This window comes from Poecilia formosa, unplaced genomic scaffold, assembly GCF_000485575.1.
Source record: "Poecilia formosa unplaced genomic scaffold, Poecilia_formosa-5.1.2 Scaffold103, whole genome shotgun sequence".
NCBI classification, from domain to species: domain Eukaryota; kingdom Metazoa; phylum Chordata; class Actinopteri; order Cyprinodontiformes; family Poeciliidae; genus Poecilia; species Poecilia formosa.
In genome coordinates this window covers 58,757-77,769 of record NW_006800042.1, presented here as the reverse complement: position 1 = coordinate 77,769, position 19,013 = coordinate 58,757, and the positions used below count along the sequence as shown (strand labels likewise).

At 37.8% G+C, this 19,013-nt stretch overlaps 3 protein-coding genes across 7 annotated transcripts in view; 2 read left to right on the top strand and 1 right to left on the bottom strand.

Moving 5' to 3' along the window:
- emid1 (EMI domain containing 1) overlaps positions 1 to 1,363 on the top strand; it is a 63,158-nt gene extending 61,795 nt beyond the window's left edge. For 3 of the 4 annotated variants that reach the window (XM_007559116.2, XM_016674908.1, XM_007559117.2), the window contains one exon: positions 995 to 1,363. In XM_007559116.2, coding sequence (XP_007559178.1) covers positions 995 to 1,128 — 134 coding nt within the window. In that variant the 3' untranslated portion in view covers positions 1,129 to 1,363. Of the gene's footprint in view, positions 1 to 440; positions 453 to 994 lie in introns of those variants that run through there. The other variant, XR_001662975.1, reaches the window with a different exon arrangement.
- Positions 1,364 to 2,272: 909 nt separating this feature from the next.
- Positions 2,273 to 4,646, bottom strand: rhbdd3 (rhomboid domain containing 3). The gene is made up of 5 exons (XM_007559115.2): positions 4,088 to 4,646; positions 3,615 to 3,998; positions 3,046 to 3,172; positions 2,697 to 2,945; positions 2,273 to 2,584 (listed from the first exon to the last, which is right to left on the bottom strand). Exons 1-5 carry the CDS (start codon positions 4,248 to 4,250, stop codon positions 2,416 to 2,418), a joined length of 1,092 nt encoding a protein of 363 aa, XP_007559177.1. The 5' UTR covers positions 4,251 to 4,646; the 3' UTR covers positions 2,273 to 2,415.
- Positions 4,647 to 6,061: 1,415 nt separating this feature from the next.
- Positions 6,062 to 15,503, top strand: ewsr1b (EWS RNA-binding protein 1b). 2 transcript variants are annotated; one of them, XM_007559114.2, is made up of 15 exons: positions 6,062 to 6,135; positions 6,595 to 6,631; positions 7,043 to 7,094; positions 7,261 to 7,408; positions 7,632 to 7,830; positions 7,952 to 8,205; positions 8,324 to 8,483; positions 12,577 to 12,611; positions 13,163 to 13,192; positions 13,392 to 13,507; positions 14,039 to 14,168; positions 14,270 to 14,380; positions 14,461 to 14,587; positions 14,671 to 15,027; positions 15,126 to 15,503. In XM_007559114.2, the coding sequence occupies exons 1-15, from the start codon at positions 6,120 to 6,122 to the stop codon at positions 15,160 to 15,162; spliced, it is 1,809 nt and encodes a 602-aa protein (XP_007559176.1). In that variant the 5' UTR covers positions 6,062 to 6,119; the 3' UTR covers positions 15,163 to 15,503. The 2 variants fall into 2 exon arrangements, with proteins under 2 accessions (XP_007559176.1, XP_007559175.1); XM_007559113.2 differs by having other exon boundaries at positions 12,574 to 12,611.
- Positions 15,504 to 19,013: the final 3,510 nt, after the last annotated feature.

The following is a 19,013-nucleotide window of genomic DNA, read 5'->3' as shown; positions in this document are numbered from 1 at the left end:
TCTAATACACTCAACTGTCAATGACTTTGCAGGAATCCAAGCAACCACATGGTGACAGTGGAAAGGAATGATTGCTTTGTAACAGGAATAACTAATAAGAAATAAATGTGTTTTATTATTATTATTATTATTATTGTTATTATTATTATTATTATTATTATTATTATTATTTCAACATCTAACTGCTGTAATTTAATATTATAGAATGCGATATAATATTGTAGTATTAGGAATGAATTAAGAGTTAGTGGCAGTGATAGTTCATTTAGGGGTAGTACAATCTTTGTGACGAAAAACAGAGCAAATTTAGTTTGTGGCAGTTCTTCAGTCTAGGAAACAAAAAAGGATGAAAAGGGAAAGTCTATCCCATTTGAAAAAAAAGAAGATGGAGGAAACAGAAATGCCAGGCTACCATCTATAGAGAGAAAACCTGGTGAGAGAACATAAAGTTAAAGGGAGTCATTTTTTTGCAAATATTGAATTAATTGAAATTAGCAGAGGGAAAGTAGAAGAAGCCTAAACTTAGAGTGACTGATTGAGACTCTTCAAACAGATCCTTAATGTGAAAAATCCTTTAACACTTGATCAGCAATGATTTTCTCAAGAATTACGGATGAAAAAGGAACAATATTCAATTCATTCAGGCATCTCAGTCAACAACAGGTTTCTTAAGTAAAGGTTCAATTACAACTACCTTAATAACCTGTGGCACATTTCTGGTTTTTTTACACACAGATTAAACAAAGGGCACAGTGATCAAAGGGAAAATGTCCTCTAATAACTTGGTTGGATTAAGCTAATATTTTATAACTCAACTTGATAAAAAGAAAAAAAAAGTCCAAACACAGATCCAAGTTCTACAGATGTGTGTAATGCTAAAATTAGGAAACGTCTTAATTGTACTTTTTCAACATCAGTCGACTAAAGAGTCCGCATGGCCACACATGTTGATGGACAGGGAGGCCCCTTTCCAACCGCTGTCTTTCTTCAACAGAGCCTGATCTAGGGTCTGGGGACGGACCGTTCGGCACATCCTCCCCTAGTTTCTACAGAGATAAGCGAGCAGGTGCGTCTCCACATCGACTTGCTTCCCCTCTGTTCACCGACACCAAGGTTCGAGGAAAGTAGCACCCCTGTCCTCCACACTGACCCTGAGGATCACAGACTGGGCCTTCCCCTCCTACAGGTCTCAAACCGGCATTCAGCACATTCAGACCTTACCTGGTGCCCAGTCTGGGCTTTTATTAAATGGTTAGGAATGGGGAACACCTCAGGGAAACTCAACTGATAACTCCATGACATCCTGATTCATCTGCTACCTGAGAACTGCTTTGATTTCCCTTTCCATCCAAATGCTAAAAAAGTAAAATAATTTTAAAAAAATAATAATAAAACAACTGTAACAATGTTGAAAGAAAAGGGAAGATTTTCATCCTTGGTGGTTGTGACAGTGCGAAACAGTTCTAGACAGTAAGGGTTCATTTACAGAAATGAGAAGTAGAAATCAGTGTGAGGTTTTGCTGCTTTCATAGTTTGTCTGCAATCTGAAGAGAGTCCATTATTTAAATACTCTGAGCTTGTACAGTCTGTATTACAAAATTACATCCTCCTTCCTCTAGTATTCCTATATTTTCATCTTATTGTTTAACTCAGTGTTATGTAGTGCACTAAAAAAAGATGAAGTCATCTCTAAATGATGTGTTTTTAAATGGTGACTAGAAGTTTTCTGGTGTCTTTTATTTCCGTTTTGTGTAAGTGACTAATCAACGTTTTTGACGCAAAATCTGCACAAACATAGGCATCTATGTTAGATGGTGCTGCAGTCTGAAAACTGAATGTGTTGAAATTAAAACAGCACTCTGCTGACTGGGATCCTAAACACACACACAGAGGAAACTGTTATTTGAACTTGAACATATTTTACCACTGTTGTGTTCTATGACTGCTTATACTGCTCTGATGAAAAACACTTTTTCATCTTATATCAAAGTTATTGTGAGACTATTTAAAATTGTAGTTTATGTTGTAAGCTGTTATGTAACCATTTTGTATTTTGATTTTTTTTTTCTTTTATTGCAAATGTACTGTGTTAAGATAATCCTGCTTAGATGATAAGTGTAATAAAAATGTTTTTATTATTTTAACATGTCACCTTTTTGAATTGGTGGTACAAAAGTATTCATTAAACACTTTTACAACTGAAAAAAAAATAAACTGACATCCACTGTCTCTGATGTGCAGATTTGGAAATAAAAAAAAACATTTTATTTGGGAACATTTCGACTTTTTGTTCACATTTTATTAAAGGTTCTTCATGTAGCCCACAGGGAAAATACAGAAGCTCAGCAAAACCCAAGCATGATGTGTGTCCAGTTTGAGTCAAAAGTGCAAACGTAACCAGTAGTGTCAACTTGTTTAGGGGCTCTGCTGTGGTGGATGGCTCTTTCCCTTAGATACCACCACAGCTTGTTCTCCAATGCTGTCTTCAATAAGCAGCGAGATGGCGCCATCTAGCTGCTTGGTTGCTGCTAATGCCACCACAGCTTTCTCAGTGGGGAAGCCCATCTTCTCCAGCTGCTGAAGCCTGGCAGGAAACAAAAACAGACATCTGCATGTAAATACAGACTTTAGGATTTAAAAAGTATTAAGTGAAAAACCAATTTATTTATAAAATACACGCCATGAACTGCACTAACCGCAGAGATGAAACTGATGACTTTGGGACCTCTACTTTCGTGTCAGGAGCGTCCTGTAAGGAGGCCATTATCCCGGCTCGGAGCAGCTCCTCCTCCAGCACTTCTGCCTCAGACACGGCAGCAGCAGCCTGCACCTCCATCACCCAGGCAGGGGATGGAGGCTCCATCCATTGGTGGAGGTTGTAAGCTGTGGGGTCCCTCACTGGAGGAGGAGCTGCGTGATCCACAGCCATGAACTGGGGAACCGATCTAAGCAATTGACAAATTGTGAAATTTGTTTTATATGAAAATGATCAAGAATATATTTTAAAGGGATAGTCGGATGTTAAATGTAATTGACTTATAATACCTATGTGAGGTGGCAAATCTTGGCAATCTGACCCTTGCTGAAGTAGGAACATACATCCAATTAGGAATGAAAGCAAAAATGTTGGCCTCCTCCAGTTCCTGTAGCGCCCCAATGAAGGGCTGATGATCTGCATGTTAAATTAAGGAGACAGGGGATAACTTGGCAGAGAAACACAGTAACCAAAGTTTGAAAGAATTCAATATAAATTTAGTGGGGGCAACTTTCAGCCCAAATAAACCACAAAGCTATTATACATAGAGGGAACATAGAGTGTCTTAGGTCCAGAGCCTTCACCTTATCTTAAAATCTGCATCCATAAAGAAGTACACACCATCCAAAGACAAAGACACAGAAAAGCCAAGCATACAGATGTAAGACCTAAAACATCATAAAGATATGCAGACTGTCCAAAATAAAGGATGGCCTCAACAAGAAACAAAATTTTAAAAAAGTGACACAGAGGAATCATAAGAGACAGAAGATGAAAAAAAGCAAACATACAAACTCAAACTAAAACTTTTGGTTTATAGGAGGTACCAGTCCTGAAAAGCATCTGCAGGAAAGGATACAGTTGTGTCCGATGCATATTGCACAGAGGTGAAGCAGCGCTGGTGTTCCAGGTAGAAGCAGCAAACCGCTGAGCAGAAAAAGCCACGGCAGGAACCAAACTGGCAAACACCTGAGCAGCCTCCTCTGTGTGGCCTGTCGACACTGAGCCGTAAATAGAGCGAGCTGAATGGCAGAGAAGCCACAGATCCGACTCGCCTCCCCTCCAACCACAAACAGCACCAGGGTGTAAATGAATGCCAGCGTGGTGATTGTGATGATGGACAGGAGCAGGAAGGTCACTGACCCCCAGCGACGCTCCTGACATGATCCCAGCAGCAGCAGCAGGACCACGCTGATCAGCAACGAGGGCGAGTCATCATGACTGAGAGCATACAGAAACACATCTGAGGAGGAGAAAAAAATAAATAAAAATCCACATGCTTACTTTGCGTAAATCCGAAGCGGTGTTTTGAAGATGTAACAGCATGGTTACCTATGAACCTTGGGAAGTATCCCCCTGGGCCCACGCTCAGACTTGCCTGGATGCCCCCAGCATACATCAGCAGCATAAATGCTATCAGAGCAAATGTTACCAGGCAGAATCCAGAACGGTCCGACCCAAACAAGGACCTCACTGACAGGACACGGTCCAGCATTATTTCACATCAGATGCCCCTTCTCCACTGGCTTTCACGACATTAAACCAGGCAAACAAATATTTGATGAGGTTCATCATTGGATAATTATATCCGATGGAATTTTAAATATGCATAACCATATTATTTTTCTTGCTCCAATAGAAGACTGAGCTAAAGCTTATACAGGTAATTCACTGCTACATAAAACTGATAGCGATTACGAGGATTTGTTGTGGTTTTTGATGGTAGATAATTAACTATAGTTTACATTTATTACGCCACTTTATATAATAAAAGTAACGCAAGTAAAACGATTTTAGCTTCGAGACGTAAGGAATTCGAAAGGATGCAAACTTCCGCAAAATTCTTCTTCTTCTTCTTCTTCTTCTTCTTCTTCTTCTTCTTCTCCTTTATGTTTATAATTTACAACGTTTTACCGCCACCTACAGGTCATCCTGGATGCGTGCTTTCTGTTCATACAATTAGGGGTGGATAGTAGTATTTAACATAGCATATATTGTCACTGGAAGTACTTTGCATTTTTCTAACACGTATACATGTTGTAAGTTTTATGTTGAAAAAAATTGTTTGGAAAATTATTTTGCATTTTGGAATGAAGATATTTATTTGTATCAGTATTTTTTCACTTCAGTCTTTAAAATATCAGAATTAGCACCCATCTTTGTATTGTTGTCTATCTTCTGATCAGATTCTCAGTATTGTGTATTCTTTTCAGCAGACACTTTTTTATTTGTACTTGAGTAATTTCTTGGTACTTTCTTTTTTACTTGAGTAAATATTTATTGAGGGAGTGCTACTCTTCCCACCGCTGCCAATAATTAATGAAAGTAGTGACATTTTTTGTGTCAAATTCCCTTATTTGAGTTGTTTGCTACACAACATTGTAGACCTAAAATATAACTTGGTTTTTGAGTGGTATGTTGCATTAACTTGTTAGTGTTTTCTCTGACAATCTCCATCATTGTTAGGTGCAGTGTTTCGAAAAAGTATTTCACCATCAGAAGCTCTTCAGATTTTGTTGCGCTACAACTACACACTTCAACATCATTATTTGACATTCTCTGTGATTGACCGCCACAAAATGGTGTACAACAGTGGTTGGAAAAAGATGCATGGCTTCCTTTTTTCTAACAGTAATCAAAAAAGTCTTCAAGTCTTGCTGCAGATTTTTAATTGAATTCTATACCAGAGAAAATGGCTTTCATTGAAACTAAATAATAACAAAGACATAGGTATGAATTTTAATGTCAACATTCACTGATTTGTTTCTGGAGTGTTGGACAATCTGAAAGTTGCAGGACAGCAGCCTTTGAGGAGTTTGAAAACCCTTGATTTCTGTAGTAGATCTATCTGTATGTTGAAATTGGTTGTCCTCTTTTTTTTTTTTTTTTTCCTGGCCCAGTAGTGAACTAATGCTGGGTTAGCACCAGTTCTTCAAACTATTGGACCAGACAGGATACAAGGAACTGATTATTACTAAACTCTAGGACTAGTTAAACACTGGAACCGGTTTGATGGAAAATGTTCGACGATTATATTACTCAAGCAGAACAAGTAAGTCATTTGAATAAACAACAATAAATGAGTAAAACAGTAATAAACATTTTCAGCACTGTGGCCAAAAGTACCAGTGTGACAAATAATTAATTAATTAATGAATAAATAAATAAATAAATAAATAAACGACTCGATTCCAAAGCATACTTTTTTCACGACTAAAGGCTACATTCACATGATTTTCCCTCCTGGTTGCTTTTGTCGTGGCTGCATGACAATGATCTCGCGAGACTTCGTGGTTCTTTAGCGCGGTGTGGAACCTCTTCTTGCATTTGGCAGCGTTTCATCGGCTTGCACGGACTTACTAAAATGGCGTCTGCTCCCGGTGAGTGAAAAAAAATCGCAACATCTTTTACATTAATTTTCCAGTTGTTAAGTGAAATAGTTATGTTGATCAAGTTATCGTATGAGAACGTGTTTTGGTGAGACGAATGCGTTTACTTAGGTTTTAATTGAGTATTGTTTCACAATGACCGTTGCCTACGCAGCGTGCATGGCCTAGTTTTAGCTCCTCGAGCTATTGTAGTTGTCGAGTCGACCTTTTATTTAATACAATGGGGGTTAAACTTGACTATTATTTTTTAAAGAGCTGGTATTCTAAAACTTTAGAATAGTGCACCAAATCTGCATGTGGTAGCTAGAACCGTCGTGTAGGGTTTAGTTTGCCTGCTCGTTAGTGAGTTTTCGGTGTAGGCCTAACAACGGGACTGTGTGGAACGCGCGCGCAAACGATGTTTTTATTAGAAAGTCTAACGGTTATAACTAATCTCTTTTCTGTTTACAGATTACAGCTCGTACAACCAGAGTGGTGCTCAGCAGGGGTAAGATTTTTAAGCTAATCCAATATTTACACTATTATCTCATTGTGTTTTTATGACGTTGGTTCACAATAAATAATAGCAATTAGGACTGAGGAATGCTACCCCAGACTGAAAAAAACCTGTGTATTTACTAATGGAAGCCTTTCTTTTCTTGCATGTACATATTTTTGTGCCTATGCATTTGTTGTAATTTATTATTACTCTGTTTGAATGTAGTGCAACTTCAGGATACTAATTTCATTACTTCAAATTAATGAACCTATGCAGTACTTTTTTTATCATGGGTATGCAAATGTGCTAGTAGAGGAAGCATTCATGTGCTGCTTGCATTTGGAGAAATCTTGTTTAGATGAGTTTGTACGGTTTCTAGCTTGGATAATATATATATATATATATTTTGATTCCTCGCAGGTATGCCTCCTATGCTGCCCAGCCATCACAGAATTATGGCCAGTCAGCACAGGTAAGGTTAAAAAAAAATAAAATAAAGTCGTTGTCTATTGTAGATTGAGCTTGCCATATGCCATATGTTGTTGATTAATGGATTGTGTCCATTAATCAACAACAAAAAAAAAAAACTTCACCATGAAAGCTTAAGAGTATTGATTCTTTTTTTGTTTTGTTTTTAGCAAGGCTATGGCCAGCAGAATTATGGATCATACACTCAGCCTGCTGCAGCTGCTGCTGATAGCAGTTATACCCAGACAACCCCAGCAGCTGGAGGATATGCTCAACAACAACAACAATATGGGTCATCATATGGCCAGCAACCAGCAAGTCAGTTTTTTTTTTCTTATTGTAGTCTGTTAGGGTCCAGCTTTAAATTAATGTAGAAAAGGGTGCCTAAAAATGTTTATTGCATCATTCAATAGACAGCTTGCAGGTAATGATACTGGAAACTAAAAAATAAATAAATAAAAAGACAACTTACCAGGGCTGCATATTTAACTGTTATCATCATTCTAGGACAAGTATTATAATCACACTTCCTTTCTTGCAGCTGGTTATCCTCCTACCCAGTCTACTGCTCATGGCTATTCACAGTCAGCCCAGGGTTATGGAGCCAGTGGTTATGATGGCACTCCTGCTACTGCAGCTGCTCCAGCTGCCTCCCAGTCTTATGGGTCTCAGCCAGGGTACACTGCCCAATCTGCCTACCCTGGGTATGGTCAACAGGCTACACCTTCTGCACCACAGAGGTAAAAGTTTTATATATCTCAAACAGGGTTATCATTTTTAAATGAACGTTTCAGTGTTTTTTTTTTTTTTTTTTTTTTTTTTTTTTGTAATTCCTTCTTTACTGACTTTTTGTATTTGCAGTGCTAACAGCCAACCGGCTAGTTACAACCAAAGCTCCTACTCCCAACCAACATCTTATGGACAGCAGCAGCCTGGATACCAGGGTCAGCAGACTGGATACAACCAGCAGCAGGGCTACCAACAACAGACCCCACCACAGCAACAGGCTCCTCCTGCTTACCCTCCTCAGGGTGCTGGTTCCTACGGGCAACCAGCAGCCAATCAATACAACCAACAAGGTGGACCACCCAGTTATAACCAGTCTGGCCCTTATAGTAAGTTTGGCTTTTTGTCTTTTCTAAAGCTGAGATGGATTGTGAATGGAACACTTTAATATGACTGCAAGCGTATGTGGGCTATTTGTACTAATACAGCTGTGTTGCATATTTATAGACAACTACAGACAGGATGGCCAAGGTGGAGGTTCTGGCTATCCAGGGTCTGAACCTGGAAGGTACCCTGGAGGAGGAGGAGACAGCAGGGGCCCGGGAAGGGATGGCTTTGAACGAGGTGGAATGATGCATCGTGGGCGAGGAATGGGTCGTGGAATGGGGTAAGTGTGTTTCCTTAGCGCGTGTTCTCATTTTTATTTTGATCATAGGTGCTGTTGCCATATTGGGCAGGGCTGAGACATTCTGTGGGGAAACAACTGCATTATTCTCCAGAGATCTCACACTTTATTATTTGAGTAGCTGCCCTGCTACTTTTAGGTGGCTCCATAATCCAGCCCGCCCTATGAGTTGCTGAGAATATAATTCAGGAATTTGATTCATTCAGTTCACCTAAAAGTTGCAGGGTGATGGCTTTTGAGGCCTTGAGTTGGAGACCAGGTCTAAAATAATGTGCAAAAATGATTTGCTGTCTGAAGTTGTGATGGTGAAGGCACAAAGTCGTTGGTATGCAGTTGAAATGGCTTTATTGCCATTTTAGTCCAGTTTCTCTCAGCTCTGACCTTTTTGGCTGAAGGTAAGTTGGATGTCCCTTTTCCCACAATAATTTAAAAGAGCAACCTGTGCTTAAACTTTAGGTTAATTAGCTGATTTCGAAAGACACAAATTGACTGAGTCAGAACTATTTATTTATTTTTTTTGGGTAGGTGGGAAGTTGGAGACTGGATGGTATTTACAGGCAGTGTTTCTTCTTTTTTCTAAGATGTCTATGTTAGGGTTTTATTAGAAAAGTTTTAAACAAAATGAGTTAAGCCATCGTTTTTATGTTTAAACTTCAGACCATGTTTTTAAGGAGTTTGGCATAAAATATTTCAAGCCAAGCATCCTGCTTTTGTGCAGTATGTTTGGTTCCTTCTTAAATGCACATTTGTGCTCATTCATACCCACTTGGTACATTGTAATGCCTTTGAGACTTTTTCTTTACAAGCTCATTGATATTTTTCGGGATCTAACACTTGAATGTTAAGTATTCAAAACCAGTAGGTTAAACTTTAAATAAGTTTAAATTGGTTATGGATAAGGGACATATAACACTTGAGGTTCTGTAAAATTATAGATTGTTAGACATAAAACAAACTACAATTAAAAACAGATGGCAGGTATAAATGGACTGCGGAGGTAAAAGGAAAAACAATAATAGAGGATAATGCCAACTTGCACTGTGCCTAAAACCACTGGGAAACTGTTAAAACGAGTGAAGATGCCTGTAATGTCTAAAGACATGTTTCAAATATTGGGAACCATGACCAAAAAAAAAAAAAGACTCCACTGAGCTTTAGCCTATATTTTGGACCAGAAGCAACTGATCTCATGGCCCACAAACAAATGGTGATGAGAGCAGGGGTTTTCTCATGGGTGTTGCCTTTGGAGAAATTGGTTAAGTCTTGCTATCTGCCTTGACTTAAAGATGCTTTTCTGCAAAACGTACCCAATGTGTTGCTTCAATTTGATAACCCCCAGATTGGTAATGTACTGTTTGAGGTGTGGAGCCAGAGAACCAAAGTTGGCAAGATGGGTGTGTAATGTATATTCATGGTTAGATGGAGTAGAGCTCTTATCAATTCTGAGACGTCCAGGTTGAAGCTGGCTGGAACATGACTTGAGATCAAAATATTTACACCTCTGGCAGGGTTGTTGAAAGTATTTGTTCAATTTATCAATATGTTTCTTTTTTCTGACTGGGAGTGATTAACATTTTGAACAGAGTCTCGGCTTAATTCAATATTCTGTGGAAAACAATAAGGGTGACAGGAGATCTTCAATCCTCAAAGACTTGGAGGTCACCAGCAGAGACGAATTGCCCAGATCTGGTCAGCAATCAAGGTTTTTATTTTGTCAATTAAAACTTATTGTGAAGGTTTTGAGTGATTTTTAACTTTCCATTTTTGTTGATCAAATTTAAACAATTAGCCTGATCACCTAATAAAAATCTTGGTTGAATTCAAGTCATTTTAAATCCAAATAACCTCTTTGTAGGGCTTATCTGTATTTGGCTTCATAGTGAATCTGACAATCTGCAAAGGAGTGGAAAGAGGTGTCTCGATTTATGACAGACCCCAAACCGAGCAAGTACAAAAAGGAACAAAGAGGAGGCTTGATAAATGTTTCATGAAGGGGGGGCACTAATGGACAGCAAATTTTCTGTATTAACAGGTTGGACACTAAGCAGTTCTCCTTCGACTACCTCTTGGTTTGAGAAAATTGAGATTAAAATCCTAAAAAATTCAATCAAACTTAAATTGTGGCAAAAACCTTAAATCCAAATGTCAGAAATGGAGCGTTTCTTTTTCTATTTTTAATTGCAACACCTACATTGGTTCATAAGTTTCGAACATTACAGTAATTTTATTGTTTGGTCCTGATCGGGGTTCAAAGTCTCTATTTTTTTAATGGTGTTGATGTGCTCACTATTTGGCTCAAGGGTATTCTGTGTTTGGAATCGAATACTGTGGAGTGGTGGGGGAACCCAACACTGGCATTTTCAAAATAGTTTGTGTTTATACTGGTAAAGCGTATAATGGTGCAGTTTTTATGTCCACTAAAAGTTGGTGTTTTCTCCAATGTGGACTCGGAACCTAATTTCTAAAAGGTTTTCTGACAGAATTGCAAAAAAAAAAAAAAAATTAATTAAAACCCAATTTTCATTGAAGTTTCACTTCTTGGGTGCAATATGTGATAGGAATGTGACAAGGATGCAAGTTTCACATGTCAAAAACTTTGGCCTGTCAGAAATACTTCAATATTGTTTCCCCATTTTAAGTTGCAATGTCCACAAAGAATGTTGGACATTGTGATGAAAATCAAAAGTAAGGAAAATATGGGTTAATTCATATAATCACAGTCAAATCATCACAAAACCATGTGTTCCTGATATCAGGCAGTCTTTGTTTTCATACTTATGAAAATGTTTTTCCTATTAAAAACAAATTTTACACAGTTAAGTAGATTTAGGTGGAACTTTACAAGCATTAAGGTAATGGCAGGCATCCCTGCTGGTTTGGTTGGACCTTTCAGTACAAGTCTCAACTTTGAGAAAAGAAGTCTGTTCAAAAAAATATTGGTTGTTTTGGTTCAATAAACTTTGTTCTCTTTAGATGGATTTTCAAAAAAACAAAACAAAAACTGAATGGTAAAAACTGAATGGTTGGATTAAGCTGTTAGGTGTTCAGGTTTGGATTAGTGAGATGTTAAAACTATTTGGGAAAATAGAGATTTTTTGTTAATATTCAAAAACACAGGTGCATTTAAATTTTTTATAAGTTCTAAAAAATAGTTTACATTTTTTAATAGGGTGTAGAGTTAATGTAGGGCTTCATCACAGTTTAGCTTTGCACAGGTGTTTGTGCTCTGGGGTGGGGGGGCTACTGTGTTTTGAAATGTTTGGAATACAAATGTTATTTCTTTTCAGCGCCTTTTTAACATGCTTTGTCACATTTATACCGTACAGGTAACAGTGAGAGCCATTTAAAACCATCTTTTCTCTAAAACGTATCTGTACTCAGTACAGAGTCTCCAGCTTAAGCAGCAGGAAGGAGCTTAAACAAAGATTCGAAGTCTCCCTTTTTTTCAAGAACTGAGGATGGTGTTTTTATTTTTGTCTTGTTTCTCTAAGCATGATGGGTACAAAAGTCAATAAAGCCACCTGTTTTATTTAAATTTATCATATATTTGGTAGACTTTGTATTTGTTTTGGTATTAAAAACATGTAATTGTCTTTATTTTGGTGACTGTAATGACAATGACTCCTGTGAAATTTCAGATGCATTGCATTTTTTTAATCACTTTTTTATAACTGTAAAAGTAATTAACTTGTAACTTAATGCCGAGGTGATGGTACTGGATATGTTCCATCAATGCATCTGAAATAATTCTAGCTGTGTACATTTGTTTTAGGATTTATCACATTTTAAAAGCCAACATAAACATGTTCCTTTCTTTTTTCATTTTTGGTTTATTGTATCCACTGTTTCAAACTGTCATTGGATGTTGTACCAAGCTAAGGAATGGCACATAGTTAGTATAATTTTTTTCAATGAACTGTACATTTATAGTTAGATTTCTGGGAGTTAATTGAAGTTGCTGTTGGGATAGATAGAATGTTTTTATTACTCCCCCAATCAAGCCACTTTGCTCGAGCCAAGGAAGTGGCTGTAAAAGGGAAACGCCTTCATATCTCCATTTATTCCCCCATAGCAGCGCTGGAGACAGAGGTGGCTTCAGTAAGCCTGGTGGTAAGTTTCTGAGTATTACACTGGTTAACCCTTTATAAACTGTAACACTTTTTGGGTAAATATGCTTTCAACATTGATATAAATTGTGGTATGCAATTTTTTTTTTCCTACAAAAACGCATCAAAATATTGGATTTTATTTTTTATTTTGTTTATGCCTGAGAGACCATTTGCTCTGGGGTACTTTATATAATTCAGCCACTGGTTATGGTTTGACTATCTTATAGATTGGTTAATAAGAAAAGTGTTTGCGACTGCTCTGGCAAATCTGAGCTGAATCTTTTATTTTTTTGAAAGATTTCACTCTGGTCTTAAAGGCTTAGAGAGTTATATATACCAAGGGGTCTGAGGTGTTCAATTTTTCAATTGAGTTTATCAATTGTGGACATTTTGTACCAGAAGGTACCATATTTTTCAACTTCCCAATACAAGTCATGCAGAAGAGTGTGGTTTATGAACTGTAGTTCTTATCAGGTGTAGTCTACTGGACTTTAGTTGCATGTACTGACTTTTTTTTCCCTCTTTGTTTACTTTTTACTCAATGGACTACAGGACCCATGGGTGGCGATGAACGTGAAATGGGTAAGTAGAATCTTCAACCTAAGAATCTGATGGTGTGTGTGTGTTTATTTATATATATATATATAGTACTTTTGACACTGAACAAAGGCATACCTGGTCTTGTGCAGTCATTTACAAAAAAGGACTTGTGTATTTTTTTCCTGTTTAAAATGTTTTTATTGGAAATGGAAACAATTGTGATTTATTTTTTTACCTGTAGGACGTCCAGAAGAGCAAGATGACTCTGAGAACAGCACCATTTACATCACTGGGTTGACTGAGAAGGCCAATATAGAGGAAATGGCTGAATTCTTCAAGCACGTTGGGCCAATAAGGGTAATAAAAGCTTTTAACCCTGGTTTACCTCCTAGTTCTTCAATTAACTATTACAGTTTACTTTGTCTTTTCAAATCAAGTCAATTGTTGGCTTTGTACACTTTCAGATCTTGCAACTGGGGTTAGAAATCCGAAGGAGACGAGCCTAAAACGCAACATTCATGTTTTTAAAACACGTTTTCTCTTGGGGAATACTCTATACTCCCACACACTGTGATTAGCACATTTTCTTTAGCCTCCAGATTCCCTGTTTCCCCCTCTCAGTTGATTGTGAGGCTAATGTGTAGATTACATAATGTGAAGATGATCTGGAGTGGGAGATGTATGGTTTTCTTGAGGGATAGTTGGAAATGCAGATGTCCTCAACAGATTGGTCCTAGAAAATTCCAGTTTCATCTCACTTCAAGTCTTTGTAGTACATTTCAACGGGCAACATAAAAAAAAAAGTCAATTTTGAAGAGATTAATAAACATGGTTTATATTTAACCACAACTGTTGGTGAAAGTAAACTGTGTGCGCTTTGTTTTAAAGATGAATCGCAGACTGGGTCAGCCTGCCATCAACATCTACACAGACAAAGACTCAGGAAAGCCTAAAGGTGATGCCACCCTGTCCTATGAGGAGCCCGTCTGTGCCAAAGCAGCTGTGGAGCATTTTGATGGTATGATTTATAGTGAAAATGTCAAAATAATAAGAAAAATCAGAAGCACTTTGTAAAGTGTACCTAGTGTCTGAGATGACAAAGTTTTATCTTAATTACAGGGAAAGAGTTTCAAGGCCGAAGACTTAAGGTGTCCATGGCGCGCCGAAAGCCCATGATGGGTGGAATGAGAGGCGGCATGCCCATGCGTGATGGCATGATGGGCCGTGGAGGTAAACTATTGCAGTTTGTCACTAAAGTCTGTAGCATGTGTTGGATCTGATGATACGATGAAAAAATGTTGGAATTTCAGGTATGATGGGACGAGGAGGGGACCGTGGAGGCTTTGGCCCTCGGGGCGGTCCACGTGGAATGGGCAGAGGTGGACCAACAGGAGGCAACATGCAGCAAAGAGCTGGCGACTGGGAGTGTCCTAATCCGTATGTACAGCCACCTCATGCACCACTTTGCGTGTGTTTTTATAATTGTGTTTTGTAACTGTTCATTTGTATTTTTTCCACAGGGGTTGTGGAAACCAAAACTTTGCTTGGAGGATGGAGTGTAACCAGTGCAAAGCCCCCAAACCCGAGGGCTTAGGTGGTGGTCCTCCTTTCCCCCCAGGTGGTGAGAGAGGCCGAGGCGGACCTGGAATGCGTGGGGGCAGAGGTATGGATCGTGGTGGGCCAGCAGGAGTTGGAGGCCCAGGTGGACCCGGTGGTTTCCGTGGAGGTTGGGGAGGGGACCGCGGTGGATTCAGAGGACGTGGAGGAATGGACAGGGGAGGGTTCCGCGGAGCCGGGCGTGGAGGACCGCCCATGGACCGAATGGGTGGCAGAGGGGGAAGAGGAATGGGACCACCTGGGGGCAAGATGGATATGAGGTAGGGTGTTCAATTTAGGGTTGAGATTGTTTTGTTGATGTTAAAAGAATATCCAGTAAATGGGCTTTATTACCTTTTTTTTTTTCTTTCTTTTTTAGGGACCACCGCCAGGAACGCAGAGACCGACCTTATTGAAGGAGAACTTCTTGATTATTCCTGTTGTGGAATTTGATTTTTAAAAGAAGTTTTTAATTTATGATTCCATATTTTGATGGTTATAGAACTGCGTTCATTCAACCTGTGCAGTTTGTCCACTCTGGTTACCTTTTTTATTTTCTTTTTTTAGTTACCGTGTTTACGTTGCATTCTGTATTGTGCATGTTTCAGTTTGATTTTAAATATCATTAGGTTTGACATTGTATCATAAATCTAATATTTTTCATTTGTTGATGTAACGGCCCCTCCTTTTCCGTAAACTTACAGTTGTATGATGATGATGATGATGATAAACTTGGGAAATAAAATTTTGCGAATTTGACCTTCTTGTTGTGGATATCCTCAGTTTTTCTAAATGAAAGCTGAAATAGACGATTCCTTTTATGGTCAAACTGAAAATAAGGATGCCGATGGTGGTCAGGTTAAATTGTAACATGGCTGTTATATCACTTCTCAAATAATTTAAGTATCAAGTCGCTTATTGGAAATCTATGCTCAGTTATAAAAAGCATCATCTACAGATGTAGAAAACTTCATGCCTGGTTTGCTGTGGGTGCAGATGGAGCCTCTATTCCTTTTCTTGTCAGTAGGTGGTGCAAAATTGAACAAAACTTCTTGCAACATTGACTGCAAGTCGTTGAACACTACTAGAAATGTGACCGTTACATATACCTTTAGGCCATAAGTGTATAAATACAATTAGCCTTTTTATTTGAAAAGAGAAATTCCTTTTTTATCTTCAGGTCACAAGTTTTAAGACTGTTTACAAAGCATTCAGTCTTGAGAGAACAGTTCCTAAGAATTCAGTTTAAAGTTTTGGTTTTCTTTCCTTCCCCTTTTTACTGGCTTAACGTTTTACTATTTGTCCTTCAGATTTCAAATACTATTGAACATTTGAGGTTTGTCCTGAAAACTTTGTTCTCATTTTCTTCTATCTCATTCAAATCATTTTCTCAGAGCTCAGGAAGCTCCACCTCAGCTGACGTCTTCAAATTGTTCCCATTTGCTTTGGTCACTTCTCTGTGCTGTGCACTCCTTTTCTTCTCTGACAGAAGAGCTGATTCATCCAGGCCCAGAAAATGATCTCATCAGCCCCCTCCCACCTTTTCTCTCTCTGTGCTGCTCTCCCCCTCCTTGGTTTCCCTCTCTTAAACGGACGTCCCTCTTTTTAAATGAAAACAAGCCATCCTTCCTTGCGTCGACTGTGCTTTTAATTTTAGCAGGCACGGTGGAAGAGTTCACAAAAGCCTGTCCAATCAAGAGCCGGCCAAAATTTCAAAAGCGTTTTCCATTAAAAATGCAGGTGGAACATTTTGAAACTTCAGATTTTGGAAAAACTTTTAAAGCGATAAACGTATTTGTTACACCACACTCTGAGAAGACGTTTTCAGCGATATGTAGAACCAAAGCCTAAAAGCAGTGTTTGTGGCTAAAGCTTTATTTAAAAAGACATTTTATGTAAGAAATTGGTGAATCAGATTTTCTGTAAACTAATTTTCTTTAGACACATTTAAATTAACAGGGCGAGCAGGAGCATACAGCTTATTCAGTTTGAATTTTTGCGTTTGTGACCAAGAGATCTGTTAATGCACAACTGGTTCTGGGTTAGAGGTGGGCCACTTACTGGAATCATCTTATGCCAAGATTTTAATAAAACAATATTCATCAAATTTTAAGAATGAGTTGGGGTCAATCCTAACCCATTAATGACTAGAGATTTCTCATGGCGTTGTTCCTTACCTGTGCCTGTACTCTGCCTGCCACACATTTTAAAGATAAGTATTTCATTTTTCTCTACAAGAATCAAAGCTGGCTGCTAAGAAATGTTTTTAAGCATTAAAAATAGACAATACATCAACTCTAATAACTACTGCTAAATAAAGTTTATACCATATTTTTGCTCAAATCTGTATCATAATCATTAGAAGTTACATTAATAGAACGGTTACACAAGGTTCTTAATGCAGTCTGGAGAACTATGTAATTCTTTTTTATTGAAAAACATTTTAAATTTTCATTGTCCAAATTTCTCTTTGTTTGCATTTTCCCCCCTTTCAATTTCAATAAATTTCAGTTTTTAAGTATACCAATAAACTTTGGTATTTATATAACATTAGTATTCCTACTGAAGGCTACCATTCATTTCTTAGAGCACTGACTGCTGTCACTCTAGTTATGCCTTTAACACAAGACATCAAGTCATGCTGTGTGCTACCACAATGTGCAGCAGGAGGAGAGCCATCCACTGACCTGGCTGTTCAAACAGGTAAGATTTTTTTTATTATTATTCTTTTTCTGAAAACACTGACTCTAAAAAATTTGACCTCAAACATCTGGGCTGCACACATCAAATTAAAATTACAAAATGTTTTATTTAAAGAGGTTTAAAGCAGCTATTCGTCTGACTAAATATTCAAAGGTGTTCATTTTGCTGAACGAGTGGTAAACGCTCCCTTCTCACTGAGACCATGGTTAGCATTTTTTAGTGGTTGCTTGTTCTTCAAAATGTAGGATATTTCCTTTGACATGTGAATTTTTCACAAATCAAGCTAGAAGAGCATGAAGTTCATCATTTGAGACCAGTGTGGTCTTCCTTGCTGTACGTTGAATTATTGTTACTGTTATATCTTAGACAGATCTGTCAGCTGCTGAAGACTGCTCTAATTACATTACTAGCAGACCTGTTCTGCTGTAAATGAATAACAAAAGTCTTATCATACCCGTGGTAGATCATGTGCTCTTATCTCTCTGGAAATTTTATTTTGTACTTTGTTACCAGCCTGAGTAACTTGAATATTGGAATAGATATCTCACCGGTCTCTTTGTCTTTTTCTATCCTAGAGTTTGAAGATATTGAAGCATCTTAAAGTAGATTGTTCATTTGTAACAAGTTAACAAACTTGTAGTCATTTTTAAAAGGTTGTTGGTACTTCTAACTCGACCATCTTTTAATCGTTGGTACAGCAATGTACAGGTTTGAGAATAGAGCTGACCTTTCAGTCGAATAATACTCATTTAGCTTTTTGTACTTTGCAACATTACGACCAAAAACATCAAGATGGTCTGTCATTGACAATGATAAAGTAGCACATCGTTGTAAGGTGGAAACAAAACATACTTTCTTGTTCTTTTTTTAGCAACAAAAATCTTTTAAAAAAAAAGGATGGATATTTGTAATCAACTATAGTGTTCGTGTTGATATGTTTTCCAACCTGAGCTGTGAGTCTTTGCAGCTCCTCCAGAGCTTTGGGTCTCTTGGCCAACACTCTGCTTGCAGTTAGTTTTGGTGGCTTAGCAGTTGTCCCATATTCTTTCCATTTTTAGAAGAGGGATTGAACTGAACTGTGCTCAGTGAAATGTTCAAAGCTTTGGACAGTTTTATCAGCTAATTCTTCTATGGAAATCTCAATTTTATCCCTGACCTGTCCATAATGGAGGTCAGCCCTTATCAATTCAAAGAATCACTTTTTTTTCCTTTTGCTACAAAATTAGATTTGGCTTGAGCGGTGAAACAAGATAGATTTCTTTAACATGTATTCAATTAAATGTTAATTAAATGAGTCATTGACATCATTCAAAGCAAAATTTAAATTTTACTTAATAGAATAAGACCTGCTGAGTGAGCCCTTTCCATGAATATGAAAAATGAAGAAAACTACCTAATCCACTTTTACATTTAAAGTGGCTAACTTAGTTTGAAGCTAAAAAAAAAATGTTAAGGGTATAAGAGTAAACGGGGTGCATACAAATCCATAGGGAACTTTTTATGTTTTTGTTTTTTTTGTGTAAATTAAAAAATGATTGTTTTCTTTTCACTTCATGCATGCAGT